Source organism: Urocitellus parryii, chromosome 11, assembly GCF_045843805.1.
Source record: "Urocitellus parryii isolate mUroPar1 chromosome 11, mUroPar1.hap1, whole genome shotgun sequence".
NCBI lineage: Eukaryota > Metazoa > Chordata > Mammalia > Rodentia > Sciuridae > Urocitellus > Urocitellus parryii.
In genome coordinates, this window is record NC_135541.1 from 73,857,014 (window position 1) to 73,884,114 (window position 27,101).

The 27,101-nt window shown below is 41.6% G+C and overlaps 1 protein-coding gene across 1 annotated transcript in view; it reads right to left on the reverse strand.

Annotated features, from left to right (window-relative positions):
- The window catches only part of Bcar3 (BCAR3 adaptor protein, NSP family member), a 115,001-nt gene extending 89,628 nt beyond the window's left edge, over window positions 1-25,373 (reverse strand). Inside the window, exons 1-2 of the mRNA XM_026403109.2 lie at window positions 25,216-25,373; window positions 18,654-18,981 (exon numbers count right to left, since the gene is read on the reverse strand). Coding sequence (XP_026258894.2) covers window positions 18,654-18,970 — 317 coding nt within the window. The 5' untranslated portion in view covers window positions 18,971-18,981; window positions 25,216-25,373. The remainder of the gene's footprint in view (window positions 1-18,653; window positions 18,982-25,215) is intronic.
- Between the last annotated feature and the right edge of the window lie 1,728 nt (window positions 25,374-27,101).

Here is a 27,101-nt window from a genome sequence, read left to right on the forward strand (position 1 = left end):
GGCTCTCAAAGAGATATTTGTACACTCAAGTTCACAGGAGCACCATTTACAAAAGCCAAAAGGTAGATGCAACTCTATCAGTTGGAGGGAGGATCAACAAAATATGGTATATACAATACAACAGGCTGTTATTTAACTTTAAAAGGAAGGGAATACTGACACATGACACAACATGGGTGAACCTTCAAGATACTATGCTAAGTGAAAGAAGGCAGTCACAAAAGGTTAAATAATGTGTCATTTCACTTGTATGAGGTATCTAGGGTAGCCAAATCCATAGAGACAGGGAGTAGAATGGTATTACCATTCTGTTGGGGTGGGGAGAGAAGAATGAAGAGTTGTAATAACTAATTAGAACAACAACACCAAAAAGAATGAAGAATTGTTTAATGGTCTACAGTATTAATTTTGCAAGATGAAAATAATTCTGGATATTGGTTGCACAATAATGTCAATGTACTTATTAAGACTACAGGCGCAGAAAGACCCATACTGTAGTGCATGATCTCATATGTAGAATAAGTGCTGCAGCACTCTCATACATAGAATGTCAAAAAGCTGATCTCATGGAAGTTGAGAGTAGAATGGCAGTTACCAGAGGCTGGGGAGAGTGGGGTGAGGGAGAGATGCGGACAGGTTGATCAATGCAAACCAAGTTAAATTAGAGGCAAGAAGTTCTGCTGCACTGTTGCACAATGGAGGTGACTACTGATGACATACTATACATTTCAAAAAGCTAAAAGAAGAGATTTTGAAAGTTTTCACCATAAAAAAAAATGGTAAATGTTTGCAGAGACAGGTATGTTAAACCTGATATAAACTTGTAGCAATGTATACTACAAGTTTCAAAACATCACATCACTTCCCAAATATGTATAATTTTTATGTATCAGTTAAAAGTTAATTTAATATTGATTAAAGTAAAAATGGCTATAAAATGTATATTTTAAGACACTTGAAAATTGTTTTAAAAATCAGACTAAAATATAGTAGAATAGTATTAAAATCAAGAAGAAGGTGACTAGTGTTCTGAGGCTCTTATGTTGATCAAAAAGAAGAAAAGGTATTATTTACTTTGTGTTTTATGAAGCAATATAAAGGTATTTTTTAAAGTAACCACTAAATGAACAGAAATAGAATATTTTAAAAAAGACAATTCTAAATGAGGCAGTAGCAAAAACCCCATATTTTTTTAAAAAAATGTACAAATAGTATAGAATTACAGAATAACAGGCAGGTACAAACCCAAATACATTACTAAACACAATAACTATAACCAGGTTAAACTCATAATTACAAGACAGATTTTTAGAATATAGAATACAGCATGAGCAGGACCCAGTTAAAGTAGTACTTTGAAGGAACTATACAGCCTTAAATGCTTGTTTTTAGAAAAGAAAGCCTGGAAATTAATTAAGGGTTCAGTTTAAGTTAAGACTACAGAATAAACATAAAGTGGAAAGAAAAACTGAGCAGAAATCAAATTATAAACAAGGATATCACAGAGAACCAGTAATCAAAGCCTGGTTCTTCAGAAAGTCTAATAAAATAAACCTCTGATAGACATAATCGGTGAGGCGGCAAAAAACTATGGAAATGAAAAAGGGGCATGAATGCTATGAACATGGTATGTTAATAAATTAGCTTAGGAAAAAAATGAACAAAGTTGAAGGAAAAAAAAAAAAAGAAAGAAACAGAAAATCAAAATAGTCTTCTAACCAGTAAAAGAAATCGAATCGGTAGTTTGATATCTTTCCATAAAGAAAACTTTAGGCCTTGGTGGTTTTTAACATTTAGCAATCTCTGCCAAACCTTGCAATTATTTGTTACTTAAAAAAACATAAAAACAGGGCTGGGGTTGTGGCTCAGTGGTAGAGTGCTCACCCAGTATGTGTGAGGCACGGGGTTTAATCCTCAGCACCACATAAAAAAATAAACAAAAATAAAATAAAGGTATTGTGTCCATCTACAACTAAAAAATATTAAAAAAAAACAAACATACAAACGCCTCCAGAGACTTGAAAAAGAAGACATAACTCTAGTCCTAAAAGCAAAATCAGTGAAAGGAAGGAAAAGTGTGTGGCTGATCTCACATGTGAGCAGATATGAAAAAAATGAGCAAAACACGGACAAACCAAACCCCAAATACATAAGAATATATCCTAATCAAATTAGGTCTGTTTCAGGAATACAGAATCAACTTAACATGAGAAAAATCTATGAGTCTCCACATTCACAGATTAAAGATAAAAAAATAAAACTTTGTGTATCTAACTGATGAGGGAAAGAACATTTTTTAAAAATCATCTTCTCATGATCCCTGAGGTAAGCTTAAATTAGAAATAGAAGACAACTTCTTTATCCTGACAAAGGGTGTCTACCAAAAACCTCAGCAAGCGCTGATCTTAATGGTGAAATATTAGACACATTAGTAAAATCAATTGACCCATCAATCAAACAGAAACAAGACAAGGATGCCCATTGTAACTGCGTTTACTTACCACTGTCCTGCAGGTCTCCACTACAGTTAAATGAGCAAAATATATAAAAGTGTATGAGATGCCAAGGGGAGAACAAAACCGTCCTGACTCACAAATAATGACAAGAAGAGCAAGGCTCCTGGATATGAAAGCATTAGGCAAAAATCTCGGGGTTACATCTTACTGAGGGCAGGGACCAGAAGGCTTAGAAGTCCAGGATGGAGTTCTTGCTTTATGGGTGTTTATTCATTGCCCACCAATTCATTCCTAGAACACTTAAATGAAACGCAATACGAGGAAACTTGAACCAAGTGTGGTCAGTAGGCTGAGTCTAGTTACCTGAAGTCATGGGGCCAAGAAGGAACCACACTGCAACTTTGGGGTCTACTAGTCTATCATTTCTAACCAATCCGTGTGCCAGGACATGTCACACAATCAGGAAAGGCAAAACCCAACAAGTGGGAGAAAGTCTGCCCTCCATGGGCAACCTAGTGGCTTCGGTGCATTTGCTGGTGGATATGGCCTTAGAATTTAGAGCCTTTCCTCTGTTCTCCAGCATGAAGCTCATCAACATCTCAGAATCTTTCTCTGGGAAGAAAGGAGATGGAAGAATGGAGGGAAGGAAAAGACAACAACAGGCTTTAAACTTAAGATTTTTTTGGTCTACTGGACAATATTCTTTCTATTATAATAGAATTATATATAACTATATATACATAATTATAATCATGTTTTATCAGATAAAAGTGTAGGATAGAGTAGTGTTTTATATTTTATTAGATAATATCTTGCCCTTTCTCCAGCCTCATCTCCTTACATTCCAACAAATCCAAACTATGGTATTCCCTAACCAACAGGCCTGGAGTCCCCATCTTATCATTTGTTCTCAACTCCTGGGACCACTCTTTTCCAACCCCCAGCCCCCAAATACAACTCATAGAATAACATCTCCTTCCAGGCAGAGTGAAGCTCAGCTGAAATCCCAGCAACTCAGGAGCCTGAGACAGGAGGATTGCAAGTTTAAGACCAGCCTCAGCAACTTACCAGTCTCAAAATTAAAAGGGCTGGGGATGTGACTCAGTGGTAAAGCACCCCTGGGGGTTCAATTCCCGATACCAAAATAATAAAAAGAAAAAGAAAAGAATATTTCCTTTGTGCTCTTTTCCTAAGAATTATAAAACTTTACGATAACGAACCACTATAATTCAATCTACATGTGTGTTCTGCCTTACTCCCTTACTGGACTAATAGCTCACAGGGTACAGGGTCCATATTTTATTACTTCTGCATCTCCAGGGCACAGTTGCTCAATATATGTTGGTTTGAATGAATGTGTGTTCATTCTCCACCGTGCAGAAGACCTGGACTCCTCCCCTTCTCCGGAAGCACACTCCACAGGTTCACTAAGGGAAGAATAATGTTGCAGGGAGGGAGGACAATGTTGTTCTTGGACCCCTGGGCCTCCTCACTAAGGAGATCATTTAGCCACAGTCTGTGACTCTACTGTGATGGCCTCAAACAGAACTCCCCCAGCAACAGAACATCATTGCTGCCTGGGCAGTGCCTGGTTCCCCAGATATTTTCAAGGTGACACCGAGATTCTGGCTTTTGCTGCTGGAAACTAATCTCTCTGGACATTGAGATGCCAGAGAGGAAGTTCATCAGGGAGATAGCCAAGAGGACAGCGAGTTTACCACAGGGCCATTTCCATCTGCTTATTAGGAAAAAAAAAAAAAAAGATGCTTAAAACAGGGCTGGCTTTGTGAGCAGAATAACGACATCTTGGAGAAAATATCAACCAGTTGCTCAGACTAACAGGTTATTTACAGATACTGGGATTCACATTATAAGTTCCTAATAAAGAATTTCTTTCTTACTGTAGACAGGAAAATATTTTTTTTTTGAATTTGCCTTTGCTGATTTTAAAAGGGGGGAGGGCTTTAAACACAAGGAATATAACACTCCCAGATGTACAACCTGTGAAAGTATTTTTGTGAAAGCACCTTGCAAAATAAATGAGATTCATTCTTCCATATCTCACAACTCATTTATTTGTCTTACTTGTTAATTATGCTTCACAGTAGCTCGCAGAATTAAGGCTAGTGCTTTTTTAATATTCTCCTCCCAGGGTTAACACATGACATGAGAAGTACCTCATTACAAATGCAAAAGAACGTCAGGGATATTCCTTAATGATTAAATCAAGAGATCTGTTTTATAGCAGAGAGAGGTCCAGACAGAAGCTCACTGCTCTGCAGTGGAGGATTCATCTTGCATGTCTGATGTCAAAACTAAAACAATACACCAGATGTAATCTGGGCAGCCACATGTGACCACCTCCCTTCATCTAAATATTAAACTTCAATTAATGTTCCTACAATCACATTATCTTCTTTGATAATGGTAGTAGCATGCTGCTGACTCATTCTGAGGCTGCATCTATCCAAATCCTGGAATGTTTTTTCATGTGTGGTTCCTAAACCAAACTCCATATTTTCACTTTGTAATTAATGTTTTTGGACTTCCTTGCAAGTCTTTGTCTCTCCCTATAAAGCTTTGCCCATTTAAAGTTGTTGTGTTAGGCTGAGGATGTAGCTCATTGTAGAGCACTTACCTAGCATAAGTGAGGACCTGGGTTCAATTCCCACCATTGCAAAAAATTAATAAAATGAGAAATAGAGAAGGGATAAATTTTAAAATAATAATAAACATAAATTGGTTTATTTTGTTTCAAAATACCACTAAGTCTTTTGTACTTCACATCAGTCATTCTAACATATTAGTTACTCCTCTAAGATTCATATCATCTGTCCACTTGATCTCTATTCCAGTGATATTGTCTAAATGATTTTTTAAAAAATTATATAGTATTTTTAAAAAAATTTGTCTAAATGATTTTTTTAAAATTGACCATAATGGGGATAAGGACACAGCCTCCAGCACACTTCACATGCTGTACTGGAGCCTGACTCTCTCTCATCCCAAAGATGTACGTCACCAATGATTGACATTCACACATATACCTCTGATTCCAACCATTGAAGCCCAGGAAGAAAAGCTAATCAGGCATGACCTGCTCTTAGCAAAGCCCTGCTAGCTACTAATGGTGGCTGCCTCCTTTAACAAGTAATTCCAAAGTCATTGTCCTAATGACCCGTTTTAGAATATTTCCTGAAGCCAGTGTCAAGCCTATCATTTTGCAGACTAATTTAATCTACCCACCTCCTTTTGAAAAAGTTAAAATACTTAACCACCTACATTTTCCCTGTAGCTCTTTGTTGTTGTGCCACTATTACCCCAAGATGACAGTGCTGGCTTCATGGCCTCAGCCCCATGCCCCGTCAGTCTTCTTGGGCTTTGGGGCTTCATTTTATTTGGTGGCATTCATGACTCTTATCATGGCCTCATCTATTCCAGGCCAGCAATTCTTTCTTCACATTTGTCTTACCCTTTCCCATCAGAGAAGTCATTTTTTTGACTTCTGAACAGGAAAAAATGCAAGCCGAACAGAAGCCCAGCAGTTGGGTTCTCTCACATCCTCCTCTCTTTGGTCTTATTGTTCCAAACATATCTTCTGAAAGCCCTTTTTGTTACCCTTGGCATTTTTGCAATCCTCTGCTCACTCTGCACTGTTTCTTTTACAGTCCAGAGCCACCCTCTGATGTGGTCCTTGGTTGCATGACCTGACCCTTTCTGGGTCTGGGTCCAAGGTCAGGACAGCATAGAGGAAGCGGTGGTACAGAGGAGGCAGGCCTTGAGGGAAGGGTTGTCTAGAAGGTACCACCTCCAATCACCAAGTTGAGGACAAAAAGGATCATGATACCTGTAAAGATGTTAAGGTCAGAGGTCAAGAAGAGCAGAGCTGCTTATCAAATTAGTGGAGGGATACAAAGGGCTAGCCTGTGGTTGGGAAGTTAGGTCAGTAGCAAAAATAGAGAGACTAAGTGCTGGTAAGGTCAGGTGGTTCAAAATGGACATCACTTTCTCCAGGAACCATGAACTCTTTAAAGAAAGACCAGGCCCCTCTACCTAAATCTCTAGCATGTGGAACAAATCCTGGCACACAGTCGGTGCTCCACATTACTAGTGAATGAATATATCAAGTGGCTCTGGCTCATCACACCACATTGGGAGACCCTTTAAATGAGTTGGTCCAGGCTGGAAGTGATCTTTCATACATATCCTTCAACTGAAAAGCTACGTAAAAGGTCACAGGCCTCTTCCTCCTTTGAAACTAGGGTCAAAGTTTGGTTTTGGTTGTTCTACGTTGCATTTCTCTTTTGGAGCCTGAGGCCATGGGACTCATCTTCAGGAATATCCCTTCTTACTGTCCAAAGTAGGCTAAAGATGAGCACACGCTTCCCTCCTGAGGCAAGCAGAGATTCTGACACCTGGTTACTTCTAAAACTCCTGCTTCTTTCTCTTCTATGAGTCAGTCTCTATCTCACCTGAAAATACAGCATTGCCTCCCTGACATGCTCATGATCAACAGTAAGAGAGCAGCAATTAAGGAAACTGCCTAATCATGTGAAAGCAGCACCATTTAAATACCTTGCATCTCTTGCGGGTTACACTCTGATGAGTCTACCCAGGAATCAAGACTGATACAAAGTGGTTCTGGTTGACAAAAACAACCCAGTCATGGGTTAACCTGTGCTCAGCAGAAGTCTAGTGACAGCATTAAGCTAAAGGCCACTGTTGAAATCTTAACTTGGCAGCAGTCCATCAAATTGAATTGGGTAAAAACAAGAAAAACTGTATCAAGGCCAGTATGTCTCTTGGCAGGCACAGAGGTTCTGGCATCAGGGAATCATCGGGCTTCAGGCTGTCTAAGCCCAAACACAGCACTTTTGGTAAAAGTAGATGCTTTGTTTGGCTGGTATCTATCTGCCCTTCCTCCACTCCCACCAGCCCCAGCCACCCTGCCCCCAACTTTTCCCCACCCCTTTCCAAAAGAGTGTGCGTGTAAAGGTTTCTTCTCAACTATTCAAAGGCAGAATCAAAGTGCTCAGTTCTTGGGTTATATTCTCAAGGCCTCTCAGAGGAAGGGCTTTAGCCAACCAGATAAAAGAACACATGCCCTTAATCTGCCTACGAGGGCAGACACCCATCTTCGAGGCGGCTGCCCACCTAAACCTTGGAAAAGCAGCTATTAACCCTCAAGCAAAAGCTCATGGCCAACTGCACATGTCCATATACCTCCTCTGTCTGCAACGATGTCAGGAATGGCTGGCACCGTTAGAGAAGTATAATGATCATGCTGATGGCTGGCCTGGGAAATGTCTACTTTAATCAACTAAAAAGTGTTCGTTTATAAAAGAATGAAAAACTGTGCTTTGTTTTATTATAAGCTTAAAAAATTAGATCTTTTCCTACTGAATTTTGTCTATCATTCCTAAAAAATAAACTTCCAATGGGGCACCATGGTGTGCACCTGTAGTCCCAGCTACTTAGGAGGCTAAAGTGGGAAAATTAGTTGAACACAGGAGTTCAAGGCCTGCCTGGGCAACATAGTAGACCCTGTCTCAAACACACACACACACACACACACACACACACACACACACACACACACACTCTCACTTCCTCTGAATATCAGCCTTATCCAGATCCTGCTTCCTTTCTATTCCCAAACTCCTCAGCCTCCTCTGCTAATCCCAGGGTCTCTTCCCTTCTCTTTACTGAGGTTTCTCCCTTGGTGACAGCATCCATTTGCATGGCTTTCATTTCATTTCTATGTAGATTCCTAACTTTTACTTTTTAGACCAGATCTCTTTCCAGAGCTCCAGGCTCCTCATGCCAACTGCTTGTCTGATCCGGACCTCCACTGAGACACACGTGCATCTCAGACTTGCCCCACTCCACACAGAAGACTTCATCCTCAGCAATTTGCCATCACCCCCTCCCCCAAGGAAAAGCAACCAATCAAACTAATAAGTCCTTGTTACTCTCCCAATCTCCCCATCTCAGGGGCCCCACCCCCTATGCCCAGCTGCCAGAGCCACACCTAATTTTCTCCAACCCTCAGTACATTTGGTCAACTCTACCTGCAAAACGTATCTTGAATCCACCTCCTTTGTCTTCTCTGCCACCCTCCAACCTGTTCCCTGTGCCCTCTCCAGACCCTCTTCCCCATCAGCCAGTCCTACATAGACAGACCAGTTTTCTAAAACCTCAATCTAATCATGCCATCTCTTGCTTAAGACCCTTTAGAGATTTCCTTTAACCTACATAAAAAATCTAAATTGCTTACCAAGGCCTAGACTAGTACATCCAACACAAGGATGACATGAGCCTCATAGATGATTTTAAATTTTCTGGTAGCCAACTAAATAAAGAAATAGGTGAAGTTAATTTAATAATATATTTTATTTAATCTACTATTTCAAAGATATTGTGTCAATATGTAGAAACATATAACTGTTATTGAAATGTTTTATTTTCTCTTTGTATATTAAATCTTCAAATGTCCTCTCCCTCAGAGAGGCCCTCCCTCCACTGATCCAAACAATTCAGGGTCCTCTGATAACCTCTTCTTACGTTTCTTCATTTTGTACTTAGGTACTGATTGATGCAATTGTCCCAGGGCCCCCTAAACTGGGAGCTTTCTAAGGACAGGGGACACATCTATTTCATTCTCCACTGGGTACCTGGTATTGAGCATAATGCCTAGCACAAAATACTGCATTTCACCACATAATCATCACAGATTTTATGTGTCCCCCCTTTTTTGCAAAAGAGTGGGGTGTCCAGGTGTGGTGGAACACACTTATAATCCCAGCAACTTGGGAGATGGAGGCAGGAGAATCACAAAGTTTGAAGCCAACCTCAGCAGTTTAGTAAGGCCCTCAGCAATTTAGCAAGACCCTGTTTCAAAATAAAAAATAAGAAGGGTTGGGGATGTGGCTCAGTGGTAAAGCACCCCTGGGTTCAAACCCCAGTACACCTTCCCCCGAAAAGTAAGACACAACCATTATGTGAAGCTTTTTAAAAAAATCATGCTGGTATTACTTAAAAATCATTTATTATTAAACTGTTTTTAGTACAAGATTAGGATGCACAGAATACTCATGAATATACATGAATCCGGTGGCAACCATTATGCAGTAAAATATGGTAAACTTAATAAAAATGCATCAAAGAATGAAGAGCAAAGACACTGAGATTAAGTGCAAGAATATCAGGCAGGGACCAGTCCATTGAAGACAGAGAGGCTCTGTTCTGAGTATTAATACAATGATGTGATGATATTGAGGCACCCCATGCCCCTGTGCGGTTCTTATACCCATACTCTGTGAGTGTTGGCCAAGACGCATTGCTTTAGGGCAGACCCAGATAAAGGGATTCCAGCCAGATTCCATCAACACGTGGGAAACTTTTCTTGCTGTGGAAGCTGCAGGCATTGAACGTGATCTCAGGTTACAAAGGAGGATTAGGAGCCTCCCAGTTTCTGCCTCCCAGGAGGAAGGAAGGAAGGAAACCAATCAATCTGAGCCCCTCCTCCACGCCAGCTTCTGGGGGAGGCATCTTCACCTGTGATTGTATCTGATCCTTTGAGCCTTAGAGGACATGGGGGATTCAAACAGGTAAAATAATGTACCCAAGGTCACAAAGCTACCAGGTCTAGCTGCTAGAATCAGCATCAAGGTCAATAGCAGCTTTCTTTGATAGTCACAGCTGCATCAATATCCCAGCAAAGGCTTCACTGACCTTCAGGGTTAGGGGTCCAAGCAGAATTAAGTAGCAGAGCAATAAATGGCTGGTGATCTTCTAGGAGCTAAGAGCAGGCACATGCCTGCTCAATGCAGATTCCCAGGAGGCGAATCAGGTTCAGGTAATGAAAGACAGAGCACTGACTTTCAGTGAGACCATCATAGTTAGTGATGGTCACTAAAACTTCAAGGGAGTTATTTCAACTCCATTTTATAGTTTAGAATTTGCTCTAGTCACGACACTTTATAAGTGGCAGAAACAGTGGTCTGAACTGAGACCTCTGAATTACCTGTTTCACGGGTTTTCTCCCCTCTGCAGAAGTCATGCTACCTTTGATCTTGTATTTGCAGGTAAATCTACAACTACAGATAGTCCAGGCTGCATAAAATCTGGAGCAATTACAGAAGATTTCTCAGACCTCTATTACTTGCAAATAGCAGCACAATCCTCTAAATAAGAACATCCACTCTTATCTTTGGGGACCTCTAAGAAGAGAAAGCTGGACATTCTGCATCAATCCTAACTGTGACCTGAGGGTGTTTTGGCTATGTGGCTCAGGCTGGTCTGGTCACCCAGTCTGGATCCTTCATGATGGTCCATCATGACCCTTCATGATGGTCTCTTTTCAATCAGCAATAGCGACTAGGACTTCTCTAGTTTGTGCCTCCTGACTGGGATAAGGTGGCTCCCAGATCTACATGTGACAAGAACATGAGTAATAATTTATAACTACATAGCTCCTTCTATTTACAATGTTCTTTAACATATACACTGAAGGGTCTGACCACCTCAGAAGTCTAAAAATCTCCCCCTTCCCAAATGGCAGGAGGGAGCCCCCCCAAAAAACATGAGTTAAATCAGGTCTGTCCTGGGGCGGGGAGAGATGTTGAACTCAACAAGGACTGCATTGTGTAATTCTCCAACAGCATTTTTGTTGTGGTTTGTAATCAGTTTTTTTAAAATCCTCTAGTTTTCCCCAGATAACAGCTGAGAATGTGCAGATCCCAGCTTTCAGTTCAAATCATCCTTGTCAGTACAGGATTTGGGGCTACCATCAGACAGCTGGAGACCTGCAGGAAGTCTCCATTCTCTGGGCACCTTCCAGCCAGGAGCAGCACATGATGCAGGGGCTGAGTTCACCTCTGACCCAGCTGCTCCTGGCCTCAGGACACCAGAGGCCATCAGGGCCAAGACGTATACCATTCCTAGGAATTCACTGACCCATCCACAACAGCTGCATTCAAACACCAAGGGGCATTTAAAAATGTCAGTCAACTCAACTTGCAATTTAAACAAAAAAAATTCAACCATGGACTACGAATTTCTAGAGATCCTCTTGAACTTGGAGCTATTAAAAAGTCATCGTCACCCTATTAACCCAATAAGTACACTTTCTGTTAAACAGAATCTATTCATCTGTTAAATAGATGTTTTAAAACTCTTAAGTATTTCCTCTGCACATGAAAAGCTTGCAATTTGCAGACAGCAGACATGACCACATATAAATAAACTACAGATGTTTGCATGTGGTCATTCACATTGCTGATCCTTCTGATGAACTTTGAGTGAAAGACTGGTTTATTTTCATGTCTGGGGCAACATCTTGCTTTGTTAAGGAGAAACAGAAGTGATGGAGCACGGTGGTTCTAAACAGAAACAACTGAAACAGTTTTTCAAGATGAGAGCACTGGCACAGCCTGGAGTCAGGTCTTTAAATCAGGGTTTTAGAGAAAAGCCAGGCTTACATCCTGTGCCTTACACCTTGGCTCCAACTTTAAAGATCTGACGCTGAGACACAGTGGTTTACTTACTGCCTGGGAAAGTGCACCGGATTTTCACTAGGGATAATTCTGCAGACTTTCTGGCCACTGTCAGTTACAACACTTGTGACTAGTCAGTCAGCTCCCCTCATGCAAACTAATGAAACACCACATTGTCCCGACACATGCTCCCACAGCACAAGAGGCAGAGGAATTAGGCCCTCGCAGCTGTTCCCAGGAATGCGTGCCTCCACATACCCACAGGCAGGAAAAGGACCTGAATAGTCTCCAAGCGCTGATCTGTCAACCATCCGGGCAACACAGACATCCCAACAGGAACCGGTCCCCTCTCAGCCCAAGGAAAGGCCCAGATTCAATCCATCCTTGAAGATAAATGAATCAAAGGGACAGCAGTCCAACAACGCTAATGTCAGGAGGAAATCCTGTCGGCAGGCCTCTCGGACAAACCTGACTCTGCTTTTAACAAAGGCTCCTTCTGTGACATCAAGCAGCAGGTTTAAGAGCTCCCTGGCTTCTGGCTTTGGCTACCTTTCAAAACCACAAGTACATCCAAGGGCAGCCAAGACAACAAGAAAGCCAAGAGATACAGTCTCTGAAAGAGACTGGCTTCTGCCTGACTCCTGGCAACCAAGACTCCATTCTCCCCAAAGTGGGTGTCTGAGGTGCTGAGTTCAGACAGAAGACAGACCCCTTGCCTTCAAGAAAATAGCTCAGAGGATGCCCAACTGGCACTAATATTCTTGGGAAGTCATGAAGCACAGCATCTGGGGAAGGCCCTATCGTAGTCTCTGGGTTCTGATCCTACCTCAGTCATCCACCAAGGTCTGATCTCGGGTATCTCAACAGCCCCTGAACCCATTTTGCCAACTATAAATGATAATGATGACGAAATCCACCATGTCTTACACAGGGTTACTGATGTTCAAAGAAGATAACTTATGAACATATCCTATAAGAGATTTTAAAACTAAGCCAGACACCGTGGCACATGCCTGTAATCCCAGTTGAGAGGCTGAGGCGGGGGATCTATTGCAAGTTTCAGACCAGCCTCAGCAACTTAGCAAGACCCCGTCTCAAAATTAATTTTTGAGGGGCTGTGGTTGTGGCTCAGTGGTAGAGCACTTGCCTAGCATGTGTGAGGCACTGTGTTTGATTCTTTTTTTTTTTAATATTTATTTATTTTTTAGTTGTACTTGGGCACAATATCTTTATTTTATTTATTTATTTTTAGGTGGTGCTGAGGATCAAACCCAGGGCCTCACACATGCCAGGCGAGTGCTCTACCACTGAGCCACAACCCCAGCCCCCTGGGTTTGATTCTCAGCACCACATATAAATAAATAAAATAGGGCTGGGGATGTGGCTCAAGCGGTATCGTGCTCGTCTGGCATGCGTGAGGCCAGGGTTCAATCCTCAGCACCATGTACAAACAAAGATGTTGTGTCTGCTGAAAACTAAAAAATAAACATTAAAAAAAATTTTTAAAAAAATGGCATGAAACTATCAATTTGTGACTCTCTAGTGTCTTCCATTTGAGAAAAAATAAATAAATAAATAAATAAATAAATAAATAAATAAAATAAAGGTCCATCAACAACTAATAAAAATATTCTTTTTAAAAATTAATTTTTGATAGAGGCTGGGATGTAGTTCAGTGATAGAATGCTTGCCTAGAATTGTGAGGCCCTGAATTCAAGCCCCAATCCTAAAAAAAATAAAAAGCGAGAAAAAGAAGGGAGGGGGGAGGAAAAGAAAAATTTAAACCACAAAATGGAAGAGATACTAAAAATTTGGGAGGATATGACACATGTGGATGACAACTTAATGCAAACTTTCAGGTCAAAGGGGAGCTTCCTCCTCTCAGGCTGTATGTTTAATTCATATGCAATAGTAAAGGTGATTTTTTTAATGATTAATAAACTACACATAGTTGTTTGGAAAATAGTAAACTTGCAACAAGTCAGAATACTGTTGTCAAGCCCTTATGCCCCCATGGATACCTAAAAACACAGATAGTACAAAACACTTTGAATACTGTTTTTTTATATATATACATATGATAAGTTTAATTTGTAAATTAGATTGAGATTAACATAATAAAATAAGTACAATAATATACTCAATATATTTGAAACCTTGGCATATTTCTTTCCTTATTAAGTAAAAAACTTTTATTTTTTCACTTAAAAGAAGCACTTCACGACTTCTCTTTGGCATATCTGAATTGTCATCATTGCTACTCTTGCACTTTGGGGCCATTAAGAAAATAGTTAGCTAGGTGTGGTGGCGCACACCTGTAATCCCAGTGGCTTGGAGGCTGAGGCAGGAGAATGGTGAGTTCAGAGCCAGCCTTAGGAAAAGCGAGGTTTGTTAAGCAACTCAGTGAGACATTGTCTCTAAATAAAATACAAAATAGGACTGGGGATGTGCCTCAGTGATCGAGGGACTCTGAGTTCAATCCCTGGTACCCCCACTCCAAAAGAAAGAAAAAAGGAAAGTAAGGGTTACTTGAACACAAGCACTACCATACCATGACAGTCAAGGTAGCTACTAAGTGCTAACAGGTGGATGATGTATATAGTATGTACACCCTGGATAAAGAGATGATTTGTGTCCCAAGTGGGATGGAGAGAGTGTAGCAAATTTTCTTCATGCTAATCAGAATGGGCATAATTTAAAACTTATGAGTTATTTCTGGAATTTTCCATTTAATAGATTCAGATAGCAATTGATTCAAGGTAACTGAAACCTTGAAAAAAAAATGTGGATAAGGGGAGACTCAAAGACAAAGAGGTTCTTGTCTGGATGGTTTCCTTCTGAGTGTAGTGAAAAGAGGGGTCTGGGTTGTCCAAGATGACCCTGCATGATCATGCTAACACCAAAAGTGATGAAATGGAAGGTCTTCATATTTGACACCTGGAAAGTCAGTGTCAATTGAAATTAAACCCCGAATTTACTATGAAAAGAGAAGAGTATTATGTGAGCTGGAATATGGGGTAGTGGTGTTCCCCAGTTCCTTTAAGCTGTGAGGGTTGAATTAGTTATAAATGTTCTGTTTCTCTTTCACTGAATTTCAGTTGTGACACCTTAGGCAAAACCTCACTCTCCAGAGCCTTGAGTTCTCATTCATGTTGTTTGTCTCTAGCTTTTCACGTACAAAAGTTTTGTTTTTTTTTTTTTTTTTTGTATAATAGCTATTCCAAAAAGGAACTGAGGCATCTTACAATATTATTAGGGATATTTAAAGGGGGGGGGAGACAGAAAAAGGTGGGTTTAGTGGTACACACTCATAATCCTAGCTACTCTGGAGGTTGAAGCAGGAGGTTGAGGCTTCGTGAGACCGTGTCTCTTAATAAAAGATTTAGTGCTGGGGACGTAGCTCAGTTGTGGAGCACTTGTGTTCAATCCCCAGTACCACAAAACATGAACAAAAGGATTATAAGGTACTTTGAATTCCTTAAAATCAGGAGGGCCTGGGAGATTTTTTTAAAAAAAGAAAAAACAGGTTAGGAAAATAAATATACTTAAAATAAGACCATGAGGGTAGGACTTTGTGATCCTTTGACACACAACCTCTAGCTTCTCACTCAGCATAGATTTTGAAGAAAATGACTTTGTTACTTCCTGTATGCATCTTAAACAATAAGATATTTTTAAGTTAAGGATAAAAAAGATGTGAATCTGGATTAACATATCTCTGAATCAAAAACAAACCCTAAGCCAGTAATACTTGTTAAGACTCCACTGCCTGGACTTCAAACTCGGGACTTGTGCCGCTCTCCTGTAAGATCTCTTCCAGAGATCTGACCTCTGTCCAAGTCAGCTTTTAAAGCAAAAAGCTTTGAACTCTTGGCACGTTGGCAGCTTGGACCTTGGGTGTTGTTTACGAAGAACTTCCTCAAGATAGGAAGGGTAACTCCATTGTCACTTCCCCCATAGTGGCCTGCCTCTGTGTGATTTCCCCCTTAGAGAGTGGGCACCCAGCAGGGAGGGACCTCCGAGCTTCAGGGAGTGAGTTGTGAACTGTCTGTGCCTGGTACATGACAGCTATTTAGCTCAATTAGGAGTTTAGGTTAATAAATACAAAGTGGTCCATGCAACAAACAGCCAAGGTTCTTGCTCTGCATTGTGTGGCCTGGCATTGGTGCTGGTTTGGGGCAGGCCACAAGTTGTCTTTGCTGCTTACTTTCTTCATCTTGCCTACTGAGCGCCAATGATGTGATATTAACAGAAGTTGTACAACTATGCACCTCTGTATTTACCTATTTCATCCAGAAGCTGTTGTCTGCTAGCTCTCTGAGCTGGGAAGTCACCCACCTACATTTTCCAGAGCATGTTCAGGGCTCTCTAACCCCCAGGATATCCTGAGGAATCTTCTGATATGGCAGCAGAGATATTTCTGGGCTCTTTAGTGCTCTCTACAGAGAATATCTGGACTTCCAGTTATTTGCTTTTTATCCGACTGCAATTATGAAACTAAAGCCAATTCTGACCTCTTGTCTAACTTTCTACCAACATCTATACTATTCTCCCCTCAACTTGCTACACTCCAATTACAGCCACACCTTTCTTTGGAGGTTTTCAAACGTGCCACTATTTGTTCCCCTCTTTAGTGCTTTGCCCTGGATTTTCTTATCCCTGGAACAGCCTGCAAGGCTCCTGGTTGCCTTCTTTCATTATGCAAGTCTTAGCTTAATCACCATCTCAGAGACCTGTTCACTTCACCAAAACAAAACAATAACAACAACAACAACAAATCTCATGCCCAATAAATCTCCAGGATGTTCACTGATTTCTTCCATAGCATTTACTATAAACCTCAGTTTTCTTATTTATTTACTTGAATCTATGATCTATATTCTCACTGCAATACAAGCTCTGAGAAATCCCCGCTTCAGATGCACGATTGTACTAACAGGTCACATATTTTTTCCTACCCTGAGAAAGGGCAAAAGCAGATTACTGTAATAATCTGGCTGCTAGGATTTCTTCAATGTTGGATCAGCTCTTTGCTTTAGACAGAGGGATTAGGTGGAATTTTTCTGGTGAAACCTTAGAGCATATAAAACCAATGTACTCTAATTAATACAGGTGAGTACAATTAATTAGAGCACAATGTACTCTAAATAATCCAATATGTAGATATTGATCCAAAAAATAAGCCAAGATCAAAGCGGCTTTCTTTGCTACAAGGCTGGACAAAAGGAGAGATGACAGAAGAACCAACCCCATTCTTTACTGATAGCATCACAAGTTGCTGATCTTCTTCAACAGGAAAAGGAGTGCAGAGTTTTCAAACTAGCTCCAACAAGCAGAAACCAATCACAGCCAGGGCTTGGTACAAACCCAGAGAAGCAGCATTTATTACTATAAGGCTTATTTACTCAGATCCCTGGCATGGGCAAGGAGAAATCATTTCTTGTTCTACAGTATTCTGAAGCTGACTTGATGCTACCCACACAAAATTTTATTTCAACATGCTGACAACTACACGTTAGGAGATATAGGTCCTAATTTATAGACACCCTGGCATCTCTGTAGAATTGAATGGATGTAGCAGGTGTAGTTGATACATCTGCACTCTCAGCTACTTGGGAGGCTGAGGCAGAAGGATCACAAGTTCAAGCCCAGCCTGGGCAACTTAGCAGGAGCCTGTCTCAAAAGTAGAAAAAAAAAGCGGGGGGGGGGGGGGGTGCCGCTGGGCATGTAGTTCAGTGGTAGAATGCCCCTGCATTCAATCCCCAGTACCTCCACTTCCCCAAATTGAATGAATGTAGTTCAGAATCTGATAATTTGATAAAAAAAAAAAGTATGCTTTCTTTTTTTTTTTTTTATTGGTCGTTCATAACATTACATAGTTCTTAATACATCATATTACACGGTTTGATTCAAGTGGATTATGAACTCCCGCTTTTACCCCGTATACAAATTGCTGTATCACATCAGTTACCCTTCCATTGATTGACATATTGCCTTTCTAGTGTCTGATGTATTCTGCTGTCTGTCCTATTGTCTACTATCCCCCCAAAGTATGCTTTCTTTTAAGGGACTAATGATATAGAAAGTTAGATTTTAAAATACTCTCAATTATCAGATGATATTAAGAAATAGTTATTTTTTTAGACGCAATAGTTCTTTTTTAACATTGTGGTTATATACATTTATAAATAAGAGTCCTTATCTTTGAAACACATATACCAAAATATTCACAGATAAAATAAGTATATCTGTAAATGAGATTTATTTCAAAAGAATACCAGAGGACAGCTATTTGGGAGCCTGAGGCAGCAGGATCACAACTTCAAAGCCAGCCTATGCAACTTAGCAAACTCCTGACTCAAAATAAAATTTAAAGATGGGCTGGGTATATAGCTTAGCAGTAGCTCTCTTGCCTACCATGTGTGAGGCCCTGTGGTCCATCTCCAGAACCACAAAATAATAATGGTAATAATAGTGATAATAATAATAATAATAATACCACCACCAACAACAGAGGAGAGAAAATAGGTGGAAACAGACAAAACAGGACTAGTTATGTGTTTCTAACTGCTGAAGCAGGGTGAGGGCTCCATGGGAGTTAGTTATTTACTTAACGCAGTATCTGTTTGGCATTTTCCCTAATAAGATAACTTTTAAAAAGCTGTTTATTAATTTTTACCCATGAAATTAGAGACGTTACCTGAAGGTGAATTTTTCGCTTTTCCAGTCATGCAGCAGATTTTCCTGGATGGCATCCTGGGTCAGGGGCGAGCTCTGCCGTGGGGATTTGGAGTGGGGAAGGGTGCCCATGAGACTGATGCTGTCACAGGATCTGATGGGAGGAGGGCCCTTTTTCTTCCGTGGAAGGGTGCCGTGTATAGACACGTCTTGATAGGCATCAGTGCGATGCTCAGCGAGAGGGGACTTGCTGCTCAGAAGGTCCATGGAGGAGGCGAGGGGGAACTGGTGATTCACTGGCATGTTTCTGGGAAGGCTTGCAAATTTTCCTGCAGCCATGATTCTCAACCCTAAGAATGAAAGGGAGTAAAGCATAAAGCTGAGATATTCACAAGGGCTGACTTCCTATTTGCAAAAGAAAATAGAATTATGCCACATAACCAAAGAAAATTCTCAGAGTGTTAAAAAACAAAGCACATTTAATGGCACTACTAGTGGAGCCTAATAAAAAGGGATGCTTACACTCATTCCCTCCTTTAGGATCCTACAGAGAAATTCACCTAGATTCGCAACAAAAGCAAAAGGGAAAAACACATCTCAGAATTGTTAGAGGTATATGAGCCATTTTATTATTTCAGATGACTGGGGCAGATGGAAAAGCACAACTAATCAAAAAAGGCTATTAGGAAATGGTTTCAGTAATAAACACATCAGAGAAATGTTATAAATTGTTAGATAATTGGTTCACATATGTCCACCACCCTGTAATGATAAGAACAGGCGGAGATTATTGGAATTCTTTAGTTGCTAGAATGTCTTTAGTGCCAGAAGAACCCCTCTGTTGAGCTACCCAGGGCAGAGTTTTTTTTCTGACAAGACCTGATACTTATAAATAAATCAATGTGCTCTAATTAATGAAGACAGGCCAGGGTCAGGGGTGAAGAGGTGGGCCGCTCTTCCATATATCAGTGGGCTCAGCTGTGGTGGAAAGCCACTTTGATGGTGGCTGCATGCACACTGTCCCCCCTCAGGGGTCAGGAACCTGTCTGCCACCAGCAGGGTTAAGCAATGCCCATGGGTGCCTGCAGACTCAGGGAAGAACATAGAGGGAAGGAGGAGAAGGAAATAAAAATGGGAGTGGGACATATGGAGCATGGAAAGAAAAAGTGACACATAGGTTGCAGTTGTTCCAACAATCATTCCCAGCTGCGGCCACTTGTAGAAACATTCACCTTGAGCAGAATCCATGTTCCTAATCCCCCCTCAAACAAACTATGGTTTTGACCTAAGCCAAATCATATAAGAAAATTTAAGGCCAATAAATAAAGAGGAGCCTCAATAAAAACAGGACTATCCTCTGGAGATAGAAGGCTCCAGAGGCTGTCCTGCACTAGTTATGAGACTGGTCTGCAAACCACACAGCAGGGCAGCTGAGCTAATGTGCTGCCTGCACCCATGGCTGGTGAGAACAGCCCTTTGCAAAAAAGAGGAGGAGGAGGAAGAGGAGGAGAACAAGAAGAAGAAGAGGAGGAAGAAGAAGAGGAAGAAGGAGGAGGAGGAGAAACCACACATGATCCACTGCTTCTGCATGAAACAGAGAAATTCACCAGTGCTAGGGCTGGGTGGAAGGACCCTTTAGTTAAGGAATATAATCCTAATCCTATCCATTTTTTGCCACATCTAATATTTCTGAAGCTTGTCTGTTCCATGTTCAACTGGGACCACACAGAAGGCCTGGCTAACAGTGAGCACAGAACAATAGGGAGGAGTGTCATGAGGGCCCCTCCCAGCTCTGGCTAGTACCTGGCACACTGTCAGCATTTGCTTAACGTTAATCATTGTTATTAAAAAAAGAAACCAAATTTCCCAGCCCCTGACCACCATCGATGTAAACCAACTAGGATTCCCCCCCACAGCCATGAACTCTTGACTGCTCAAGTTATCAGCATCTTTCCTAAAATGCTAAAATGCTCTAAAAAGCCCTTCTGCAAGTTACTCACACCTTAAACTTATTCTCTGATGACAAAGGTTGTTAACATCCTCCTTTCCTACCTTTAATTCCACAAACATTTAAGTACCTATTCCATAGAAGACACTCAGAGAAACAAAGATGCCTAAGTTCCAACCCTGTGACTACGAACTTCTATGAGAAAACAGAACTCATAAACAGCAACCCTAGATAACTAGAAGGGTTAACGACAAATAATTTTCACAAAAAGACTCCAGGAGGATCTCAGAGAAGGCCACCAGAGAGACTAAGCATTTTGAAGGGTTGAAATTTGTAGGGAAGGCGTGGAAAGTGACCCCACAGGCCCAGCACACTGCCTGAGTTGAGAAGTGAAGCAGCATTTCCTGGAAGAGAGATAGCTGAGGAGAAGATCATGAAGTCTGGAAGGTTCTGCTAAAGTGTCTGGACTTGACTCAGTCTTAGGAAAGACCTAGAAGGGACAGATTCTAGTCTGTACCCAAGTAAGTAACCGGTAATTTTGGTGGGGAGAGGTAAGAGTTCCAGGGAGCCTGCTCCTGCGAATGGCAGTAACCCATTGAGGACTGATGAAGCAACTCTGACCTGGGGTAGTGGCCTGTAAAAGGGAAAGGAAGGACGCAGTGAAGAGATATCAGGAGCCTGAAGCTTCTGGCTAGGAGGAAGCAGGCCACAATCACGGGAAAAGGTACAACATTGGCAACTAGTGTCAGAAGGGGACTCCTGCAGGAGGACGATATGCAGTTCACCACTGGAACTATATAGTTATATATATCCTCTCTATATAGAGGAGGCTAAATACTGGTATGTGCAGTTAGTTAGGAGTGAGGGCAGATGTAGATTTTTAAGAATTATCAACAGAAAGGGAAATAACAAGAAATTAGATACTTGATCTTATCATTATCAGCTGTGATAACAGACGTGAAAGTACCTCTTAAACTATCAGGAACCATACAATATCTATGAATTATATCCTTTCTCTCTCTCTCTCTCTCTCTCTCACCATGGCTGCTTCGAGCCTATTAAGACCACAGCATGGAATGAGTTCTGAAAACAAAATGGTAGTTCTCAACCTGGCTGGGCATAAGAATCCTGTGGGAAACTTGAAATCTCAACACCCAAGCCACAACCCAGACCAGATTTCATTAAATCAGAATCTCTGTGGATAGGATGCTGGTATCAGTCTTTTTGAAGCTCCTTGGTATTGTCCAGTGTAGAGTCAGGATGGAAAACCACTGGATTCGGGAGTCTCTTTGGTACAGAGCAACTTACACTCAGAATCATTTACCTGGGTAACAGAATCAAAAGAATCAACAGAAGAACCGTTCATTCGACATACATGTTTATGGAGGGCCTCCTATGCAACTCACTCTGCTAGGTGTTGGGGACAGTGTCAAAACAGATAGATATGGTCCATCTTCACCAAGTCAATACTATACAGAGGAAGCAGACAATACATAATGGCCATAAATGTTGGTAGTTCTCAATTCATTTTTCCAGATAAGGGAAATAAATATTTATTGGACATATTTTCTCTGAGGCCTCACAGTATACCATGGCTGAGGATATATTAGATAACATCCTATTCTGGGGTAGCCTATATCGTGATGGGGGAGTACAAGCAAAACAGATAAGAAAAGTAAACCAATATTTAAAATATTTTTTAAAAAAGTAATATCTAAGTCATGAGTGCTCTAAAGAATATCAAGATGATATGACAGAAGACAATGGTTAGGGTGAAGGGTTACTTTATATTAGAGTAATCTGGGAAGGACTTTCTGAAGAGTAACAATAACATGAGACCTGAAAAAAGAGAAGAAACCGTTCATGAAAAGAAGTTCCAGGTAGCCAGCAAATACACAGGCCTTAAAATAAAGAAACAGCTAGAACAATATGGTAGAGGCTCTGGGCTATGGCTTCCATGTTTTCTCTCCTTAGAGATGTTTCTGTCTTGCTGTCCTTAGTCACTATCTACTTCCTATGTACTATTTGACCTTTAAAAGTTAACGTGGTATGAGTTAGAATCTAGGTTTTGGAGCCGGATATTTACAGGTTCAAGCCTCTACTCTGCCTCCATCTTACCAGCTGTATGGCCTGGGACAAATCATTCAAAGTGTTTGACAGTTTCTCATTTGTAAAATGAGTCAATAATACCTATCTCCCATTGTTGTGAAAATTACATGTGATCATGCACGTGAAGCCCTTGACGTATAACAAGCACTCAATAAATAGCAGGTCTTGGGGGCTGACACTGTAGCTCAGTGGTGAAGCGCTTGCCTTGCATGAGTGAGGCACTGAATTTGATCCCCAGCTCCACATAAAAATAAATAAAGATACTGTGTGTTCATCTACAACTAAAAAAAAATACATAAAAAATATTAAAAAAAAAAGAAATAGCAGGTCTCCTTTGGGCCAGGACAGAGCCATTTCTGTTTTGCTAGTTCACTGTACCCCTACTGTGGTGGACATTTGCAAATGAATCCCTGAAGCTGAGAAGGGTGAGCAGGGAGATGCTTAAACCTAGAACAACAAATTAAACATGGATACCCAAAAAGGCACACCCGAGTAAGTCATATCCAGGCTTTGAAAGAAGCCTGGGACAGACTTTGGCCTTCTGACTTGACCTCTTTCTACTGGGCACATAAACACACACAGTGTCCCCACTTAGTTCAGTGTACATCTTGAATATATTTGAAATATTCAAAGGTCAAAGACTCTGATATGAAAGTATTAGTTAAGGACAAGAGTAGACTGACACACACTAAAGCACATTCTGCCTTCCTGGCCTTAGTCATCGGATCTGCTCTGAAATGCTTAACAGGCCCCAACTCACTTGCTTTATAAAGATGTCTCAAAGAAACCCATGATCTTGCAGAGATAAGCAGCCCACTTGTTTGGGTTTTTGTCTCAATTCTGAATTGGCTATTTTCAAGTTAAATTCATAGATAGTTACCTGATGGGGACCTTAAGAACTTTCTATCATATTTTAAACTGTGGAAATGTCACCACCTCAGCTGCCCCCACTATGACTATGACAGAGAATTCATAATTGGATCCGTAGTTTTTAAATTCTTTTCTGCAGATTCAAACAAGGAGAGGGGATGGAACAACCCCACAAATAAAATTGGCTTATCCACTTAGAATGAAATTTGCTTGGATTTAGGAATTAAGAGTATCCTTTATATTTGAAGTAAACTTATTAAGTCCAGCCAAATGATTAAAGTATGAATATTTCTTCCATGGATTGTATTTCAAGTAACACAGCACAGGATTTACATGATAAGGTCCTTAAGATTAGCACCCATTTGACAAGCAGTTCTTTCTGTATGTATGAATAGAAGATTGAGATCTCTGTTAGTCACCCTGGAAATGTGAGGTTACCGAGCAGCAGTTTAGAGAAAATTGGAGTTGGGCGGTGAGCGAGCGCTTGGCAGGACAAGGTTTTTACGTAGGGCCCCTGGCACAGCCGAGCAAAACCGCTTTGCCGGTAGGTTTTCCTTTGAGTAACTGGGCAGCCTCTTCGCTCTTGGGCCCGGAGATCTGCCCCGCCCCGCCCCGCCCCGCCCCCAGCATTTAAGTCTTCCCCTTGCACTTAGATCTCTTCTCAGTCCCTGGCAACTCCCAGGGAGATTAAATTGACCTTCCCACCACCGAAGTATTTTCCGTGTGAAGATCTGTGTAGCCTTGGAAGATAAGAGTCAATTTTAAAAGAATCTCTGAAGGCACAGTTCTACTTTCCATTTCGGCTAATGGCTTTAAACAAATGCACTCAAGGGGTTGGACAAACGGGTTTTCCCCCTGCACCTTGCTTCAAGCGAATTAACACCAAATCAGGAGTTCTTCGCCCGCCTCCAATCCCCTATCACCAAGGTCCCGCAGAACCCGCGTCTCGCCAGCAGCTTTGGCGCCCTCTCCACTGCCTCCGACCAGGGTCTACAGCTGATCGATTGTTTTTGAGAGGTAGCAGCTTAGGTGGGTAATTGAAAGATGGGCTGCGTTGGGAAGCTCTCTCAAGTGCTCACCGTCCCCCTTCCCTGTGCCTTCCCCTCCCCAACGCGGCGGGCGCGACACAACCAACTATTCATTCTTTCTCAACAAAGAGAGAGGGAGGGAGATGTTGTCAGTTACAGTGCAGGCTCCTCAGCTTCCTTTGCAAACTTTCCAAGAGATTAGTGGAGAAACTTGCCTCCTCCAAACCTTGGACTTCCCGCGGAGCTCTCTGGGCCCTCGCATCTCCCTCACCCCAGCCGGCCTTGGGCAGAGCGGGAGAGGGTCCGCAAGGCCAGCTCCAGGGAAGAAGCGGCACAGAAGCAAAAGAGCAGAGATGCTCGGCGCACTTGGCTGAGCTCTTCCCGCCGCGGGCTACGGCAGCGTGTCTGGAGCTCGGCGCGTTCGGAGGTCCCGGATCCCCACTTCAGCCACCCCCTACCCCCAACGCCAACTCTGCTGGGGAAAAACCACAAGCTCCGGCTCCACTTTTTCCAAAGTCCAACTTTCCCCAACAAACTTCCTAGCTCGTTCTCTTTGGGGCCAGGGGAAGCCCAGGAGCTCCGGGAAGATCTGCACCCCTGAGGGCTCTGGGGGCATCGCGCAGACTCACCTCCCGGCTCTAGGGCTGGGGCTCAGAGGGGCTGCGCAGCCGGCACAGCACCGCGGTTACTCCCGGAGCAGGGGCCGCTCATGGTCTGCGCCGCGCGCCGGCCGAGTAGCCCGTGCGCCGCTCGCGGGTGCCTACGGCTGTAGCTCCGGCCCCGGCAACAGCAGGCACCACTCTGAGTGTGCGGCGCACTCTGGCCCTCAACTGGTGATTTGCGGCTTCGCGGCCACACCCCGGCGAGCCGATTTGCGCGGCCTTGTGGAACCCTGGGGACATTTACATTCGGAGATCTAGCCTGGCCCTCCTTCTGCCCGGATTTTAGAGTTTGACTTCCAATCTCCAGGACACACCAGTCCCCAAGCGTAGACCGACTGCTTCCTTACTGAATCCTTCTGAAGAGGACAACCTCATCTAATTCCCTCCTTCCCCTTCCCGAATAATTTAATTACCCAGCAGATCTCCTTCGCTTGTCTGCAAACACCTGGCTGGCTTTCAATTAAAGGGCTTTGATAGGACAAAGAACAAGGAAACCACAATGAACAAGCTACGGGAACAGGCAATCAATCACACTTGCATGGACATATTGAAAGCAAAGTAGAAGGTGAAGGCAGTACTTCAGTACTAGCTGTTTTAGGGGATGAAAAATTAGAACCCACTGAATGACTCATACTGTTTAATATCAAGACCTATTCTAAAACCATAGAAACAGTGCAAGGATAGAAAAAATGACCATAGGCCAGGTCCAGAAACAGATCTACACTCCATGGTCATTTAGATTTATGTTGGAGGTGTTGCTTTGGTGCATTTGGGAACAGTACAGTCTGTATTTCCGGTAAATGATGCTGGGTCAAATGAATATTCAGATATGGGGCATGAATTTTGATGCCTACCTCACACCGAATGGCCCCAAACCAATTTCAGGTGGTTTTTATATCTAAGTGCAAAAGGTAAAACAGTAACACTTTCATACACACACACACACACACACACACACACACACACACACACACGATTGATCCCAGGGGTGCTTAACCACTGAATCACATCCTCAGCCCCCCCCCTTTTAATGCTTCTCTAAAACTTTATTTCAAAGTTATTCACTTTACCATTAATAAGGTGTATGGTAATACTCTTGTGCCAGTGGCCAGTGTTATCAGGCTTGTCCATTGCAGGCAATGGACTTTGAGAAAACCCATTTCTTGGCAATCAAACATTAAATTACTCTTTTTGACATACTGAACTCCCAATTCTTGGAAAAGTATTACATGCACCATTTCCCCACATTCTTTAAATCTAAGCTTACATCATTAATCTACATCAGTGGATGTAAAAATGAAGTCATTTTAACAAATTATGACTGTACAAATCAAAATACCACTAGTTAATATTAGACAAGAGTATCTTACAAACAATATATTACATATTAGCTTGCAATCTGACACATTTCATATTTGTTTATTTTTGGTAACTGAAACTTCACAGAATTTAATGGTAAATAAAGTTTAGTTCTGTACATTACTATCTCTATTTTACAATCTATAAGGCTCATGTCATAGTTCAGCACCAAAAAGTCTATAAAACTTTCTAACCAATCTCTTTCATTCCATGTGACAATTTTTGTTGGTTTTTTTTTATATATATATATAGGTGAATGAATGTCTGAGAAAAAGCTTTATAAACCCTACTTCCAGACCTTGAAGTGGAATACTCTTTTTGGCTAGTCAGACTATGTAAAAACTTAGGTTGTACCTTCTGATTTTCTTTTTCTCTTTTTTTTATTTTATTTTTTTTAGTTGTAGATGGACACAATATCTCTATTTTTATTTATTTTTATGTGGTGCAGGCAAGGGCTGTACCACTGAGCTACAACCCCAGCCCACCTTCTTATT